Below are 18,554 nucleotides of genomic sequence, written 5' to 3'. Positions count from 1 at the left end.
CCTGGTTTGAGGATAAAAGACCCGAGATATTTGGATTGATCATCCATAAGAGGAGCTTGGAGTCTGGCCGTGTAGTCATTCTTTATAATGGAAGGCACACCTTTGCTGAAATGAATAGAAGACTTGCTGAAGTTGACACTCTGTCCTGAGAATTTAGAGTATATCTCCATAATTTGTAATATAGATTCTAGGTTGTCATTATTTGCTTTTCCAAAAATAATCAGGTCATCCGCAAATAGGAGATGTGAAATAGTTGGGGCGACCTGATTAACCTTGTACCCTGTAAATTTTCCCTGTGATTCATAATAAGAAATCAAGAGAGAGAGAGATTGTGAGGCTAGAATAAAAAGGTATGGGGAGAGAGGGCAGCCTTGCCTAAGGCCTCTAGAGGCCGTAAAATCTCCCACTAGATTGCGATTAAGTTGGATATTGAAGTGTGTGGTGGTAACACAAGACATAATAAGAGAAAGCATAGTACCATTAAACCCAGTGGCCTTAAGGATGGACTCAAGAAAAGTCCAGCTAATTCTATCATAGGCTTTCGCCATGTCCATCTTGAGGGAGAAAGTCCCATTTTTAGCATTAGACTTATTCATAGAGTGGAGTAATTCTTGAGTAATAATTATATTCTCCATAATCTGCCTACCAGGAACAAATGCATTCTGGGTCCACATCACACATTCATTCAAATAAGGACCAATTCTAGTGGCGATGATTTTAGTGATGAATTTGTAGACCGAATTACAAAGAGAAATCGGTCTATAGTCAGAGGCCATACTCGGATTCCTGGTTTTGGGGATCAAAGCAATAGTAGTAAAATTCAGAGACGGAGAGATAAAACCTGATTGGAAGGTCGATTGAATGTATGCCACTACTTCTGTCCCTATAGTGTCCCAGTTGTGCTGAAAAAAGAAATGTGGCAATCCGTCTGGTCCGGGACTTTTAATCGATGCCATGTCCATAACTACTTGCTTTATTTCCTCTGCCGATGGAATTCTTGAGATGTAGCCCAACTGTTCAGCCGAGAGTATCTTGTAAGAGTGGAGGATCTCAAGAGGAGGATGATCTACTGGTTCTGCCTTAAACAAATTCTGAAAATAGCCAATAAATTCTTCTGCAATTTCATCTTGACTAACTGTTCTGTCCCCATTCGTTAGAGTTATATGTTGAATTTTATTTTTATGCCTCCTCGTCGTCATCGCCATAAGAAATGCCTTCGTGTTCCTATCCCCATTATGTACCCATTTTGATTTTGCCCGTTGTTCTGATCTTGTTCTCTGTAATTCTTCTAAGTGCAAAATTTGTTCTTGGATCTCGCTCTCAATAGAAATAGTGTTGGCAGTAGGGGTAAGGGTTTGGATATCAGTAAGTCTTTTCCTTAGAATGAGGAGTCTATTTTTAATGATACCAAAGGCCCTCTTACTCCACCTATGAATACTAGTATGAACCTGGGCTAGCTTATCCAAAAGCGAACCAGTACTTTGTTCCCAGGAAGTCTTGAAAGTATCATTATATTCCTCATGCTTTGTCCAATAGTTTTCAAACTTCGCTATAGTATTTAGAATACGACCCTGAACCTTGAATTTAAGAAGAATGGGGGCGTGATCGCTATTGTAGCGTGGTAAGTGAAACACACCCGAATCCGGGAATTGAATTAGCCAATCTGGGTTACAAAGGGCTCTGTCCAAACGTTCCCTGGTCAGGTGATGTATAGATTGATTGTTTGTCCAGGTGTATCCGGGTCCATTGAACCCCAAATCAATCAAATTAGCATTCTGAATGAATAACTGAAAGTGAGACAAGAACGGGATGTTAGTAGTACCCCCCCACTTTTCATTGTGAGAGGATAGGGCATTTAAATCACCAATACAGATAAAAGGTCTAGTAATCCGATGAATTCTGGTAAGTAGATTATTCCAGAAGGGAGGTCTATCTTGGACCCTAGGGGGTCCATATATACAAAGGATATCCCAGAAATCTATATCATTAGGTCTCTTAATAGAAATATGAATTAAATTATTATCCGAAAACATAACAGTAGTATCAATAGAGGAAGACCAGTGGAGGAGAAGACCTCCACTTCTGCCATTGGCAGGAACATGGTGAAAATGTTCTAAATCAAACTTACGAAAAAAATGTGAAAAATCATAATTAACGATACGAGTTTCAGAGAGGAAAACCAAATCTGGCTTGGTTGAGATGAGGAACTGTTTGAGAGTTTCTTTTGTCGGGGTGTTCCTAATTCCCCGACAATTCCAGGCAAGGAGACTCATTGATGTGGCGGCATTTGGGTTGCCGGTACCCTCTCGTCGTTAGTATCCATTGCTCCTTGTTTAACCGATCTCTTGTAGTGACGCTTGGGACGAACATCTCTTTCATTCATCAGAAGTTGTTCCCCATTTGATTGTACTCCATCAATAGTGTTTTGAGTACTATTTGCTGGAAAAATAAAACTAGAAATACTGCCACTGTTGACCGGTATCGTGATACCCTCCGTGGTTGTGACTTTGCTACGCTTTGCCTGCGACAAACTAGTTAGTAAGATTCCAAAATTAGTAGAGATAGGATGTTTACCAGGGGTCTTCCCAACAAAATTAGCCTGATCATTTGATTCATTTTCCTCTAGTTCCAGTATAATCGGTTTATTAATACCAAACGAATTGACCTCCCTTCCTTGGTTGCGAAGATTGAGAGGAACCTTATACTGTTCCTTATAATTTGGTTGCATAGCCTTGATAACCTTGAATCTTTGAGCGTCCGACAAGTGATGTTTTAACAAGTCTCCCAGAGCGAGCATAGCAGGACAAAATTTTACAGTATGTCCTAGAAATCCACAGTTTATACAAAATCGGGGCAATTTTTCAACCCTGACCTCAATAGTTATAAGTTGAGTATTAGACAGTTTAAGATTCACGCGCGGGGTCATCCGTTCAGTTAGAGAATGTTCAACCCTGACCCTTCCGTAAGTACTCCATTTCATCGAATCTTCATTTGTGGTAGGGACGAAGTTACCTATGGAACCGGCTAATCGGTTGACCACTGCGTAGTTCATGTGACTCATGGGAATTCCATGAAATTGAGTCCAAAACCATGCCTTTTCAAACTTATGATCTGCAGGAGAGATGTCTCGTTGACATGATTGAAGGACAATTAACTCATCTTGAATAACCCATGGTTGGCTGTCGAGTGCCAGATCTAATTCCATGGAAGTCAGAAATTTGATAAGAAATGTATTATCACTAACTTCCGTCATAGTGAATCTATTCGGACCATGTATGACTCGTGATAGACGAAGCATGGCTTGACCAATTTCAATTTTTTTCGAACTCTGAATCCAAGCCACTCCTGTTTTAATCACATCATTACCCCATGGTTGCAAATCCTCTCCTTCCACAGTGATGGGCGTGTGTTCTTCGGTGGTGAGAGAGGCGAACTGTTGTAGAAAGCTTTCGTCTGATGAATCCATAAAGAAAGAAATAAACTAAAACAGATTGAAGAGATTAAACTCTTGACAGAATGGAATCCTTAATGAAACGAGAAGGGAGATAACTGCCTGTTAATGGCCTTATCTGAGGAAGAAGAGGAAATTTATTTAAAAAATAACTACCGGAACCGCTAATAACCGGCAGAAAACTGAATCATAACTACTTGTAACTGAAAGTATCGCCGGAAAGGAAGGGTGGCGCCACCTATACTAGAATATCTCCGCTGCATAGCATTGTTGAGTGATTTAAAAACCTTATTGTTACTTTGTGGAGATGCTAGGTACTCATGAAACAGAATGAGTAGACAAAAGAATTTATCTTTTGGTCACATGAGATAGATAATAACACAACGAACAAAAAAGAAAAGAAAAATTATGCTGGCTATGGGGTTCGAACCCATGCGCACTTATGTGCAGAAGGTCTTAAGTCTTCCCCCTTAACCACTCGGGCAAACCAGCTTGTTAATAATTTATCTCTACTTTCACTTATTGTATGCTGGTTTCAATTAATGTGATACTTTAACCTTTTGACCTGAGTTTTGTGGGCTCTCTTTCAACGGGAAAAAATTGTGGGCTCCATGTCAAATTTCGACCACATTGAAGAAGATGGAAGACCTCAAACTCATACGAAGTTCTGGTTATCACCTTGTTTCAACAAAAAAAAAAAAAAAGTTCTGGTTATCACCAAACCCATAAAAGTTAGAAGTTAACTTTGATGTTGCATATATGAACGACAAAACTATCGTTGTTGTTGTGAGAATAGTCCCACATGGGAGAATGGGTAACTAGCAACCAAGAATATAAAGTATAGGTCCTCTCCACTCATTGCCAATTGGTTTTGAGTTGGATGGCCACAAACTTAACATGATATCAGAGCTAGGCCCACACGTGATAGGCTTAAAAGCCACACGTGCTCCACGTCACCCGTAAAGAAAAAAAACACGTGTTAGGCTCAAAGAACGCCACACGTGAGGGGGCGTGTGAGAATAGTCCCACATGGGAGAATGGGTAACTAGCAACCAAGAATATAAAGTATAGGTCCTCTCCACTCATTGCCAATTGATTTTGAGTTGGATGGCCACAAACTTAACAGTTGCGGTATGTAGAAACGATAAAGGAAAATTTGTAGTGGCATTAACTGATAGTTGCTCATCCTCCTCGACAGTGGAGGCAGAAACAAGGATCGTTAAATCGCCAATAACCTTAACACTACAACTCCATGATTATCAGATTATGAGTGTATAGTAGAGGGTGGTGCTATGACAGTTATAAATGCATGCTCGGAGACGTTTTGAAAAATTCAAAAGGACGTAGTGAAGCTTCAGAAAGTTGAATTTTCATATTGTCCTCGTAAATCTAATATTGTAGAACATACCTAATTGCATTGTAAGTCAGTTGGTGAGAGATTCAACCAACATCAATTTTTAGTCTAGCACACAATAAAAGCAGGCAATGGCTCAATTCATAACAGGCAAAAAAAGTTGCAGGTTTTCAATTATTGGCGCCCATAAAGAGACAACATTAAGAAGATACAATACATGTTAAATTTATGATTTAATTTGTGATTCAAAGTTGATGTGGAACTGTCTATATTTCTATTTTAAAATATTGAGATTTAAAAAAAATCGTTACCTGAAGTATGTGGTAAAATATCTTCAGATGAAGTTTAAGTTATAAATCAAGAACAAGTAACCTCTCTCATCTTTCTTACGTATTTCGTTTCGTTATGTTAGTAATTTGAGCTAATTAATTGTTATGATAGTAAAGAAAAGTTTTGAGCTTGAAGTGTGCTCCAAAAAAAAGTTGAAAATAAAGAAAATTTTTATTTCGTGGGAATACTGAGACTTTTGAGGCACAAATATTTTGATAGAATTTTTTTTCTTCCACTTAACCACCTTGGTATCTATTTCGTCTACTTCTCTTGAGTCTTGTCTTCCATCTCCCACCGCCACCGCCACCAATTCCAGAATTACAAACTCTCCATGCCACCACCTCTCCCTCTTTATTTATCTATCTTCCTCTTTCTTTTCTCTACTCTAGTCTATTTTTTTGTTATTTTTTCTTTTTTCCCTGCTATGTTTCAAAGAAAGAGAGGGTTCTTTCGCTAGAACTCTCGTCAAAATTTTCAGACACTCCTTATTTGAATCTTGTTTGATTTTCTAGACGAAGGGTCGTCTTGAAGCCTAGACGAGGTTGTCTGAGGTGTTCGACGATTCTCTAACAAGAATGTCGGAAGTGTCGGAATAAAGAGTTTATTCGGGGAAATCTTGATTCACCACTCCATTCAATTTTTTTCCCCAGTATTTTTTTTCCCTAAATAATTAGTATTAACTAAAAAAAAATTGGACTTATTGAGAAAGATTTGGTTGGTGGGTAAAACCCAACTACTAAACCGCTTAGATTTTTGTTATGAACACAGAGAATCTACAAAAATAAAAAAAGGAAGATCTCCCTACAAAATTTTTTTTTGATGGAAAAGGCCTTGGCCTCATTTTATTAAGAAGAAATATTGACTACATCAGTCGCCAATTGACTTACAATGCAAGAAGGGATGTTCGGATACACCCAACTTTGAGTTACATTATTTATAAAAGCAAATTTAGCAAGTAAGTGTGCACTATTATTCATGACTCGAGCACAATACCCAAACTCTAGTTTATCGAAATTTTGCGCCGCCAACTGAACATCCGAAACTATATGTTCTATCCTCCACGATGGTTGTTCATTAACTGCTATACAAGCCGAGATAACTTGCAATGAATCCCCCTCAATAATAACCTTTTGGTGCTTCAATTCCGTTGCCAAGTGGACTGCCATTTTCGCTGCCATGGCTTCCGCCACCACTGCATCCGATAACACCATAACTTTAGTTTTGGCTGCTAAAAACGACCCTTCATGATTCCTGGCCACAACAGCAATTGTTGCCATCCCTTGATTAAACGCCGCGTCAAAATTTATTTTAATATCACCTACACAAGGAGGATACCAACCGCTCAAATTATCTTCCGACTGTAGCCCATGCCCAGTTGTTTCCACACCTTCATTCTCTTCGTCACTTAACATTTTGACTGCCTGTTGAACAATGGTATTTACACATGGTAAAGAATTATCAATGATACGTTTATTTCGAGCCTTCCATAAACACCAAATGGTGTATATTCTCAACTTCAATTTGTTGGCATCGCTTTCTTCTTTTAACCATTCCAACAATACTTCCTTGAACTCTATATCTCCATCAAGTCTAAGTGACAATAAGGAACAACTCCAAACTTCCATTGCAATTCTACACTTCCTAAACAAATGATCAATAGTCTCTTCTTCCCTATCACAGAAAGGGCATAACTTGGAGACCACAAGATTAAATCTCAATGCTCTATCTTTTGTAGGAAGAGCTTGCCGAAGTAACCGCCAAATAAAATACTTAACTCTTGGCAGCACATGTAATTTTTTCCAAAAAGATTGCCAAGAGAAGTTCGATATTGTATTACCACTTTGTGATGTCGTTGGGCAAGATTTCTCTAAAGATTTGTAAAGTGATTTAGTCGAGAACTTACCTTTCTCTGTATGCACCCATATGATTCTATCTTCACCTCCTCTAGTATTCAATTGAATTTGAAGTATAGCCCTTGCGGATAACTCGTCAAAAATATAAAGAATAATTTCCTTCTTCCACTCTCCTGTAGAGGTTATCAAATCCTTGACTTTAAATAAATTTGGGATGTCTTGGCTTTCTAATCTTTTTCCTGGTTTAAAACCCCTTAAGTTAGGAACCCAAGGGTCATCCCAAATACGAATAGATGCACCATCTCCAACCGACCAACATAGACCTTCTTTGATGAATTCTCTCATTAGTAGCATACCCTTCCACGTTTGAGTACATGACGTTTTAGACTCATGTAACCAAAAATCGTAAGAATTTTTAAGGTATTTTGCTCTCAAGACTCTAACCCATAATGCATTGGGTTCAGTAATAAACCTCCATACCAATTTCCCAACCATCGCTTTGTTCACCAATCCCATATTGCGAATACCTAGTCCTCCATCTTTTTGACTAGCCTGTAAGTTATTCCAACTCAAATAGTGCATCTTCATGGAATCCGTATCATGTCCCCACCAAAAATTCCTTTGGTGTTTCTCAATATTGTCAATCACCCCTTTAGGAACAATGTTAGTAGAGAGGAAATAAACAGGAATAGAAGACAATTCGCTCTTGAGAAGAATAGTTCTCCCCGCATGTGAAAGTGTCTTTCTTTTCCAACCTGAAAGCTTCTTCTCGATTTTACCCACTATAAAATCATAAGATTTAATCTTATGTTTAGGTTTAAGTAGAAAGTTCCCCAAGTATTTGTCATCATTTTTCATCTCTTTTACACCTAGGCCAAGAATAACCATTTCCTTCTTTGTAGAATCACAATTTCCGCTTAGTTTAACCGACGATTTCTGATAGTTTATAAGTTGCCCCGAGCATGCAGCATAAAAATCAAGAATCCGCTTCAGCTGTACAACATTACATTCCGAAGCCTTGCCAAAAAATAATAAGTCGTCAGCAAACATTAAATGACTGACACTCGGAGCATGCCTATTCAGTTTTAAGCCACTATATAACCCATCAGTTTCTGCCCGAACCACTAACTTGGTGAGAGTCTCGGAACATAATATGAAAAGGTAAGGACTTAGCGGACGTAGTGAAGCTTCAGAAAGTTGAATTTTCATATTGTCCTCGTAAATCTAATATTGTAGAACATACCTAATTGCATTGTAAGTCAGTTGGTGAGAGATTCAACCAACATCAATTTTTAGTCTAGCACACAATAAAAGCAGGCAATGGCTCAATTCATAACAGGCAAAAAAAGTTGCAGGTTTTCAATTATTGGCGCCCATAAAGAGACAACATTAAGAAGATACAATACATGTTAAATTTATGATTTAATTTGTGATTCAAAGTTGATGTGGAACTGTCTATATTTCTATTTTAAAATATTGAGATTTAAAAAAAATCGTTACCTGAAGTATGTGGTAAAATATCTTCAGATGAAGTTTAAGTTATAAATCAAGAACAAGTAACCTCTCTCATCTTTCTTACGTATTTCGTTTCGTTATGTTAGTAATTTGAGCTAATTAATTGTTATGATAGTAAAGAAAAGTTTTGAGCTTGAAGTGTGCTCCAAAAAAAAGTTGAAAATAAAGAAAATTTTTATTTCGTGGGAATACTGAGACTTTTGAGGCACAAATATTTTGATAGAATTTTTTTTCTTCCACTTAACCACCTTGGTATCTATTTCGTCTACTTCTCTTGAGTCTTGTCTTCCATCTCCCACCGCCACCGCCACCAATTCCAGTATTACAAACTCTCCATGCCACCACCTCTCCCTCTTTATTTATCTATCTTCCTCTTTCTTTTCTCTACTCTAGTCTATTTTTTTGTTATTTTTTCTTTTTTCCCTGCTATGTTTCAAAGAAAGGGAGGGTTCTTTCGCTAGAACTCTCGTCAAAATTTTCAGACACTCCTTATTTGAATCTTGTTTGATTTTCTAGACGAAGGGTCGTCTTGAAGCCTAGACGAGGTTGTCTGAGGTGTTCGACGATTCTCTAACAAGAATGTCGGAAGTGTCGGAATAAAGAGTTTATTCGGGGAAATCTTGATTCACCACTCCATTCAATTTTTTTCCCCAGTATTTTTTTCCCTAAATAATTAGTATTAAGGGTCCGTTTGTTACATAGGAAAATATAGTGGGAAAATCGATTTTCGTAAGAAAATCGATTTTCCGCTGTTTGATTGGCCATCTTGGAGTGTGAAAATTGATTTCTTAAGAAAATGAAAGTGTGAAAATGGCCTTGAATTTTTTCCCACCTTTTACCTGGGAAAACTGATTTCTTACTTACTATGACGCGCTCTCTCTCATCTCTTATCGCCATCCCGTAACTCTTCCTCTCTCTCTCTCTCAAATTGATCCAACCTTCGAAGAAACCTAACCCCATTGAAGAAAATAGAAGTCATTTACATATATCATCACCAACAATTGGATCTTTTGATTATTCTCTATCTTCAATTCATGAAGGAAAAAAATCACATAAACCATCTTTCCTAGAACAGTTACGGAAGGAGAGAAACAGAAACCGAAAACTAGGGTCTTCTTCAAAAAGTAATGGTAAATTTGTTAATAGGTTTATTGGTAATGGAGAAAGATGATTTTCTTCTTCTTCTTGAAACTTGATGAAATCTATTGAAGCTTGATAAAATTGGTATCTCCCCAATTTGATGAAATCTCAATCATGTTTTGGATCTCAATCATGTTCTTCTCTTCTTCTTTTCTCATCGGCATCGTTAGCGGTTTTGTCGAACCTGAGTTCCAGCGATTCGGTCTAAGAGCTATGGTTGTTCGGTTGAACAAACCCTAGAATCACTATAGAAGTAGAATATAATTTCTTTGATCAAATTACGAACACTCATTAAGAAACACATACACATACCTGTTGATATAGTTATCAATTTGATTCAATCTTGGTAGTTTTCCTTCTCAATTTTGGATTTTCTATCTCTGGCAGATGATGGTGTCAATTTTGATTTTGTGAATTATCAGGATCTTGGGGGTTAGATTATCAATTTTTGGGGTATGAAATCCCAGAGTGGGAGAGAGAGGTGTCCTCTAAAGATCCTCCTATCATACTCAACATTTTGCTATTTTAATGTGCATACATGGTCATGCCTATCAAGTGTTTGACAGTATTCCCAACTGAAGTCTGAGTTTAAGCAATGGAAATTATATTGGTAGTGGGCTATTTGGAGGGGATTGACCTTGAAGATTCATGGTTGAACCACGGGTTAAATCAATTTCTCCAACACTTTTCCGCACTAACTACGAACGATGTTGCTGACATTACGGTGAATGTGATTTAGCCCCACATTGCTTGGCGGCTTCTCTTTTACCGTAGCAATGAGTGTTGTTGTGATTTCTTACTTGTAATTGTTATCTTTTAGTCCTTGTGTTTGTTTGGTTGTAAGGACGTTTCTTTCATTATGGAATTGAATTAAAAAAAAAAAAAATTATCAATTTTTAGATTGGCATTAGGGCTAGCAGATTGTCTTCTTCTGTGGGCACCCATTTATGAGGTCCGATGACCAAACAAAGCCCAAGACCAAAATCCAATTTAAACTATTTTCTAAAGGCACTCCTATTTTCCCAACAACTCAATCAAACAGTTAAAGTTTCATTTCATAAGAAAAAAATTGGTTTTCTTTCTCATCAGAAAAAAAATGGTTTTCTTACTCAGACCCTCTAACGTATCAAACGGACCCTAACTAAAAAAAAATTGGACTTATTGAGAAAGATTTGGTTGGTGGGTAAAACCCAACTACTAAACCGCTTAGATTTTTGTTATGAACACAGAGAATCTACAAAAATAAAAAAAAGGAAGATCTCCCTACAAAATTTAACTAACAAAAACAGCTGGAAAACTAATCCTTCTCCTTTTAAACCAAAAAGTAAAAAAACTGGTCAAACCTAAAACTCCATTGTCGTCAAACCAAAGCAACAACCAAACACAGAGACAAGAAATTCATAACAAAGAAGACTTCTCTTGATCCACTAACAATAGATTTGTATACCCTTTTACTGACAGAGAAAGAGAGAGAGAGAGGAGAGCTATTTTTCTTTCTTTCTCTAACAAGTTAAGCAAACCCTAGTCTTGTTTTGTTTTGTTGGATTTGGAATGGGTGAAGGAGACTTACCCAAACCTTCTGAATCTGATGATTCTGATAAAAGTACAATGGTGGTTGTCTCTTCACAGAAGGAATCGGATATGGTAACCATTCCTATTGAAGATTCTCCTTCCAAGAAACCTTCTTGGTTCACTCCTGTTAGGTACCTCTCTACTCCTCTCTCAGGAGATTTTGATTTTTTTTTTTTTTTTTTTTTTTTTTTTTTTTTTTTTTTTTTTTTATGGATTTTCTGGTTGTTTCTCACAATTTCCCATGATTTTAGTCAATGGGTAGGGAATAAAAGTTAAATTAGATTAATGTTGATTTAGAAACTTGAGAAAAAAAAGTTTCAGTTTTTCAGAAAAAATGGGGATTTTGGTTTTTAGATGTGTGGGTCTATGTTGTTCATCAAATTGGAGAAGAGATTTTTTTGTGCGACTTTATTTTAATTTGATAATTGGTGTTGTTGATTCCTAATGTGAAAATGTTGTTTACAGGTTACTTGTCATATTTTGTGTGATAAACATGTTAAATTATATCGATCGAGGAGTAATTGCAAGCAATGGTGTGAATGGAAGTCCAAAGACGTGCAACTCTAGTGGCGTTTGCTCTGCCGGTACTGGAATTCAGTAAGATATTCAGTAAAATCCCCAATTTTTGTGCTTCTTAGATCATTACTATAGTTGGATTTTGTTGCACTCGATCGGAATTTTAGAAAAATGGAATTTTAGAAAATTGAAATTTTTTTCTTGTATTAATGATTTAAGGTCCTCCAAGTAGTGCAACAAGGTCTTTCAGGTTAAACTACAGATTAATTGTTGACTATAAGATTCTCCAACATTTTGGGAGTATTCTCAAAAGCGATGTTTCTTTGACTTGTTGACTTTGTATATGTATGACTCCCTGAGGACTATGTATGCCATCTTCTTAGAAACTAATGTTATGATCTATTTAGCAATTTTCGCAAGTCTTTCAATTACTCGTTTTTGACTAAGGGAAGGTTATGAATGTTTTAACATCCCGTTTTAGCCTATTTTATATCATGCAACTCTTGTATTAAATAACCTCCAATAACCCTGCCAATCTCTGGCTTAAGATCCATTTTTATTTTTTCGTTCAAAAATTAGGATTGAAAAATGCAAAGAGTGTGTGTGTGTGTGTGTATTCTATGATTGTATGACAATGTAAAAATCGAAGGTAATACTTATAGGAGCTATCGGTGTTCTAGTTTACTTATCTTCTTTTTACGTAAACTTTTCTTACAGGGGAACCTTCAAGTTGAACAATTTCGAGGATGGGATTCTATCATCTTCATTCATGGTCGGACTCTTGGTCGCCTCTCCAATCTTTGCATCCTTAGCAAAGAGGTAAATCTTGTGTGGCATGCTTCTCTTGATCCCGATTTTCACAAGGTCTCATTATCTAGATTATTGCAACAATGCGGTTTCTCTTAACGGGATTACTATCTATCGCTTCGTGCAGTATAAATCCATTTCGGCTTATCGGTGTTGGATTGACAGTTTGGACCCTTGCAACTGCTGGTTGTGGTGGTTCATTTAGTTATTGGTCCATTGCAGTTTGCCGAATGTAAGTTTACCAATCAGACCTTCAAAGAGTTCCTCGCCATGACTCATAACTCTAAAGGTTTATTTACTAGTCATCTCAGCTACTTCTTGTAGGTTGGTTGGTGTCGGTGAAGCTTCATTTATAAGTCTTGCTGCTCCTTTTATTGACGACAATGCTCCTCCTCCTCGGGTATTTGTTACTTTAATTTCTTCACTTCTTTCAGACACAGATATTCGAATATATTGCATTGGACCCTCTAATGTTCTCTCTCTCTCTCTATACCAGAGAACAGCGTGGCTTGCTCTATTTTACATGTGTATACCGACTGGTATTGCTGTTGGTTATGTCTATGGTGGAGCGGTAAGCTTATCTTCTTCAAGAGCTAAGTTTTGATTTGTTTTTTTGGGTTTAAAGGTCAATTTTTGTCCTATATTTGACCTTCTTTTTCATTTCTAGGTTGGTAAACTAAGCTGGCGTTATGCGTTCTTTGGGGAATCAATCTTGATGCTCCCATTTGCCATTCTTGGTTTTGTCATGAAACCTTTGGAATTGAAAGGTTCGTATTTTCTTCACCACAATTACCAATTTTGTATCTGATTTTTGTAGTAAACATTCATTCTCAAATGTTACTTCATGATTTTGAAATGCAGGTCTTTCTCCTGCCGATTCAAAAGACTCCTTATCGGTAAAAACAGTTGTCCCCGAAATTAAAGGTACTCAATGACATATTATCAATGATATCTGCTAAGTGCTAACTAAAACTGTAGATTTATCTTCCCCATTCTAGTTTCATTCTCTCTCTTGTGATATAATATATCACATTGTTGTTGCAGAGCCGGAAATTTCTAGCGAGAAAGCAGATGGCTTGGCTAAACGACAAAATTTCAATGATCAGACTCTAAAGAAAACTTCCTTGTGAGAATTCCTCCAACCCATGATTTCATTCTTTATCTTTTTTCTTCGCTTGAGGACTAGTTTTAGGCGTGTTGGGCTCTGATACCACTGTTAGAAAGGTTGTGAGTCTTAGACATTCGATTGGAACTAAAGCCGAATATCAAACACCACGAAGATGAACAACTTTTCTAACATATAACCATGTAACTTTGGACGAGCGTAGGAAAAAGGGTCGTTCTAGTTCATGGATTTTCAAAAGCAAAAGGCAGCAAACCTATAAATCTTTTTGCTCGCCAGTGATCTCAGATCTTTCTAGGCAGATTGGCAGACCCTCCTTAGATTATGATGTATCTAACACTATAGGCTGATTTTTCTGGTGGCAGGATAAAGCGTGCACTTTTTCAGATTTCGAGGTTTTTGAAAGATCTGAAAGCACTATCACTTAACAAGGTTTTTGTCGTCAATGTGCTAGGTACCTCGGCTTCGATATCATTATGTGTATATATATATATATAGTAACTCAAAAGCGACAGTATCAGTGTATCACCCATTTTGGACCTTAGAATAGCAACTATTGACCTCCTTAAACATCGTTAATAAAAAATCATTAACTGTTCAATAGGAAGTGCCTTTACTCAATTTCACTTTTTTCACTTATATGTTTCTGTCTTCAGGTTATATAGCATACAACTTTGTCATTGGAGCTTATTCGTATTGGGGTCCAAAAGCTGGTTATGCTATTTATCATATGGTAGATTTTGATTTCTTGCTTGTTTATATAAACGTTAGAAAAAATCAAGTTGACAAGTTCTCTTTCTTCTCTTATCTTTCCTTGCTAATTACCTCTTCTTCAGACTAATGCAGATATGGTGTTTGGAGGGATTACAATCGTTTGTGGGATTGTTGGAACCCTAGCTGGTGGCTTCTTCCTTGACCGCATAAGTTCTTCGATCAACAATGCTTTTAAGGTAGATATTTCTTCTTCTTTTTTGTGGATTTCATACTCTATAATTTGTTTGTTTCGTACTTAATATTTTTCGAACCTTATATTTCTTCGCAGCTTCTTTCCGGTGCAACGGTTTTGGGAGCTGTTTTCTGCTTTGGTGCTTTTTGTTCCAAGAATTTGTACGGTTTCATAGCTCTTTTTGCAATTGGCGAATTACTTGTTTTCGCTACCCAGGTACGTTTTGAAATTTAATTGCATATTCCAATTTTAAGCGTCATTTTTACAGGCAGAGGTTCGCAAGAACCCTAATGTGCATCTCAACTCAGTGAGTTGTCTTCTTCGATAACTTTTTCTCCAATTTTTGCGGACTTCGTCAGAAAACATCTCTTCCACAACAATGTAGTCCATGAATATCAAACTAATCTACCTTCCAAACAATAGTAAGAAATAACGGAACATCCACAACTATGAATGTTATGAAATCGATCAACCATGTCTTCCACTCTGATACATCTATCGACTGAGCCCATCTCAATGGCCCTTTCGCCCCCTCACTCATATCTTCTATCTCGACCCTGCGGATGCCCTCTTAGGAAGTCCAAAGTGTCTGAGCAATAGGTCACCACCCTATTAAAGAATCTTCACTCGATTACTTTACCATTACTTTTTTTTCTCTTCCAGGCGCCGGTGAACTTTGTTTGCCTTCATTGTGTCAAACCAAGTCTGCGACCACTCTCAATGGCGATGTCTACGGTTTTGATCCATATCCTTGGTGATGTCCCTTCTTCACCACTTGTTGGAGTACTTCAGGTTTGTCTCAGAATGTTATTACCGTACCTTTACTCGTCGATTCTTTATGTTCTTTAAATAGGGTGCCGATGTGCCAAATCTTGTTTTAAGATGCCCTTGTTGCTTTTACTATATCCTTCTTTTATTCAAGTGATAAAAGCTATTTTGGTAAAATCTTGCAGGACAATATCAAGAACTGGAGGAAAACAGCTCTGATTTTAACATCGATTTTGTTCATTGCAGCTATTATATGGTTTATAGGTACGTGCAGATCAAAATCACTTATCGTCCACCTAACGAATTCATATCCTGTATAACGACTTTCTACGTCCATATTTTGGCAGGGATATTTCTTCACAGTGTGGATAGATATAACGAAGAGGAAGATAGTGAACAAACCATTGTCACTACCCAGAGTTCAGGCCCGAAACCAGTGGGTCAAGAAAACACAACAGGCCCACAAGAGCCTACAGGACCTTGAAGGGCCAAAAATTGCAAGGTCCTAGATGAACGGATGCTTGTCGATCGCTTTCCTGTTCAAATTTGTAAGTACACAGTGCTTTAGTTAATTGATGAATCCACGGGTACGTGTAAGACTTGTTAACATCTAGGTTTACGGCTAATTATTTTTTTATGTGCATAGTCTGTACTAGTGAATAATTAATTTATAACAAAATTATGTTTAGTTTCCAAATATTATGTTCTTTGATACTATATTCCTTGTGATGTCCTGAAATTGGAATATTTAAATGCCAATTGGTAAGGATGGGGAGATGCAAAAGTGAGAGGGCATCTGATGTCTCTACCTTTGGGTTGTGGAATGTTGGATGGATGGGATGGCAGGAAGTGTTGTTAAAGAGCATACATTTAGAGAAGGTTTCTTGTCTCCTTTTGCCCATTTTAGAAAAGGGGCGGTGGACGATATGTCCAAAATAAAAAAATATATTGGAGGCTGACTAGGGACGCTCGACTGAGCTGTTGATGTGGCGTGCGACTTCAGCAGCAGCCTACGAGTGCAATACCCATCTACTATATTTTCTAAATGGTCCTTCTAAGGAAGCAAATTTCGACGAGTGAGCAGTCTTAGGGCACAATAATGACACTCACTAGACACTAGTTTTTTTTTTTTTTTTTATGAAATACATATAATGATATAAGAATACAACTTTCTTTTTTCCTTATTTAAGAATTTAGTGTTTCAAAAAATGTTTCCAAAATTCTAAATGCCTTTTACTAGTTATGGAAAAGTGAAACAGCTAATATTAATCTCCAAGTTATTAAAGAATTGAGTTCATATTGTTAAAATAAGAAAAGAGATTTGTCTCTTTATTCCTTTTCCATTTAAAATTAATTCTTTTTTTTCCTATTTTTGTTGAATTTAAATGACTCTGCTTTATCACTTCTAGGCCAATGAATTGATAGTTGGTGATATGCTATTTTATTTAATTTTTTTGGTTATTTCCCACTTCAAAAGAAAAGAAAATATTAAACAAAACCACTTGATAGAAAAAGAAAAGCCATGTTGGGAATATCAGACACGTGTCACTTTGTTGTTGCCCACTTGCCTTAAGAATTCATAATAGTGAGTCTTTTCCCAATATATAAATTGAGCATAAGACTAATTTTATGGTATTCATTAAAGGGTTTGTTTTAAATTCATTTACACATGGAAACACGTATTACATTTCTTACATCGTTGACACGAGTAGCATTAATTTAATTTTAAAGAAGATACTTCTTAAGTATATCATATGCTATTGAATGACATTATTAGTAAATTTCTGATTTAGTCGAGTGTTTTTATTTACTTGAGCTATTGACATGCATTTTTTAGACATAGCAAAGATGATAGAGTTTGTATTGTTCAGGGTGGGGGGGAAAACATGACCATGATCAAGTGGTTAATAGTCTATGAAAATATTGTTCATCAAAAAATAGAAAGCTTATGAGAAGATTAAGAAAACAGAAATGCTATTTGGCTTGAAATTCAAAATCTGATGTGGTCGTCTTATATTGATCGAGCATGTGAAGAGAAAAATGTCCACACCAATCGGAGTAGGTTACAATACTTTTCGCCCTGTGGTCGACTCTTATTTTCAGGCCAAATAGCACATGCGTGAAGAGGGAATTTAAATGACTAATACTAGGGAATAAGAAAAACTATGCAAACTTTAGGTAGAAATTCTAAGTAGTTTGTCGTGTCTTCCAGTATAATAGATCAAAATCATTTGAAACACGAATTACAATGGGATATATAAGATTTATGTCTAGAGTTTGTCTGATTTTTCCTGTAGTAAATTGAATCGAAGGCTCAACATTAAGTTTTTTAAGTTAATAACACAAGATATATTTTCTCTCCTAGGGTGGCGCCGCCTCCGGGCGGTGGCTCCCGGCCGAGGGTTTGCAGTTCTTGATTGTTTCGTAGACAGATTCCAACCGTTTCCTTCAAATTGGGAGTCTTCATTCTTGTCTGATCCTTCTTCTCCATCAATTTATTCTTATTCTGTTTCTCTCTCTAGAAAGGGAAATTAATCAACCGGATTAACGTTGTTAGTGTGTTTCTTATTCGCCTTTCGTCGTCTCGGTGGATCGAATTCATTTATTTCACTTTCCATTTCTGGTATAGAAGAAAACAAGGGATAACGAGATCTTCAACCTTTTAAGAAGAATTTAGATACCAACCAACAACAGATGATTACAACACCAACTCTTCCTCTCAGTTTATTCGTCAAGACAAAGAACTCTCAATTTCTTTCTCCTTCTATCTTACCCTAATACTATCTTCATCCCAAACCCCTACTTCCTCTAATTTCTTGAGTCTCTCTTCCAGATCTATCACTAATTACTTTGAGATTTTGTTGGGATGGGTTAAAAATTGGAATAATTGGGTTTAATGATAATTATGGAGTGGGATAGTGATTCTGAAGGGGTTAGTGGTGATGATGAGGGATTTCTGTGAAATGATGATGGAGTGGTGGTGCGAGGGTGTGGAGTTACTAAACAAATGGCTGGTGATTTGGAGATGCTGGTGGTGATGTGGTGATGGTGGCGGCGGTTTCTTCCGGTGATGACAGCGGTTTTCCGGCAACGGTTTCCCGGCGAGAATGGCGGCGGTTTTCCGGCGATGCAGGCATCCGATGACGGAAAGTGTTTTCCGGTGACGGCGGCGGTTTTCC

General features: G+C 37.1%; 1 protein-coding gene and 1 non-coding gene across 3 annotated transcripts; one reads left to right on the top strand and one right to left on the bottom strand.

Moving 5' to 3' along the window:
* Positions 1 to 3,860: 3,860 nt before the first annotated feature.
* On the bottom strand, positions 3,861 to 3,943 carry TRNAL-UAA (transfer RNA leucine (anticodon UAA)). Its single transcript has one exon. It is a non-coding gene; the product is annotated as a tRNA-Leu (tRNA).
* Positions 3,944 to 10,803: 6,860 nt separating this feature from the next.
* Positions 10,804 to 16,705, top strand: LOC147570553 (putative sphingolipid transporter spinster homolog 2). 2 transcript variants are annotated; one of them, XR_015231439.1, is made up of 17 exons: positions 10,804 to 11,346; positions 11,681 to 11,812; positions 12,449 to 12,550; positions 12,666 to 12,770; positions 12,863 to 12,938; positions 13,035 to 13,109; positions 13,206 to 13,305; positions 13,400 to 13,462; positions 13,583 to 13,664; positions 14,027 to 14,115; positions 14,318 to 14,394; positions 14,498 to 14,611; positions 14,704 to 14,823; positions 15,271 to 15,399; positions 15,561 to 15,639; positions 15,723 to 15,923; positions 16,143 to 16,705. XR_015231439.1 is itself a non-coding variant. In XM_086657110.1 (16 exons), exons 1-16 carry the CDS (start codon positions 11,195 to 11,197, stop codon positions 15,857 to 15,859), a joined length of 1,632 nt encoding a protein of 543 aa, XP_086513236.1. In that variant the 5' UTR covers positions 10,804 to 11,194; the 3' UTR covers positions 15,860 to 16,072. The 2 variants fall into 2 exon arrangements, 1 of the variants encoding a protein (XP_086513236.1); XM_086657110.1 differs by lacking the exon at positions 16,143 to 16,705 and having other exon boundaries at positions 15,723 to 16,072.
* The last annotated feature ends 1,849 nt before the right edge of the window (positions 16,706 to 18,554 follow it).

Source organism: Eschscholzia californica, unplaced genomic scaffold (assembly GCF_041429995.1).
Source record: "Eschscholzia californica isolate CP2 unplaced genomic scaffold, dmEscCali1.0.p SCAF_1, whole genome shotgun sequence".
Taxonomy (NCBI): Eukaryota; Viridiplantae; Streptophyta; class Magnoliopsida; order Ranunculales; family Papaveraceae; genus Eschscholzia; species Eschscholzia californica.
This window is presented reverse-complemented; position numbering and strand designations above follow the sequence as displayed.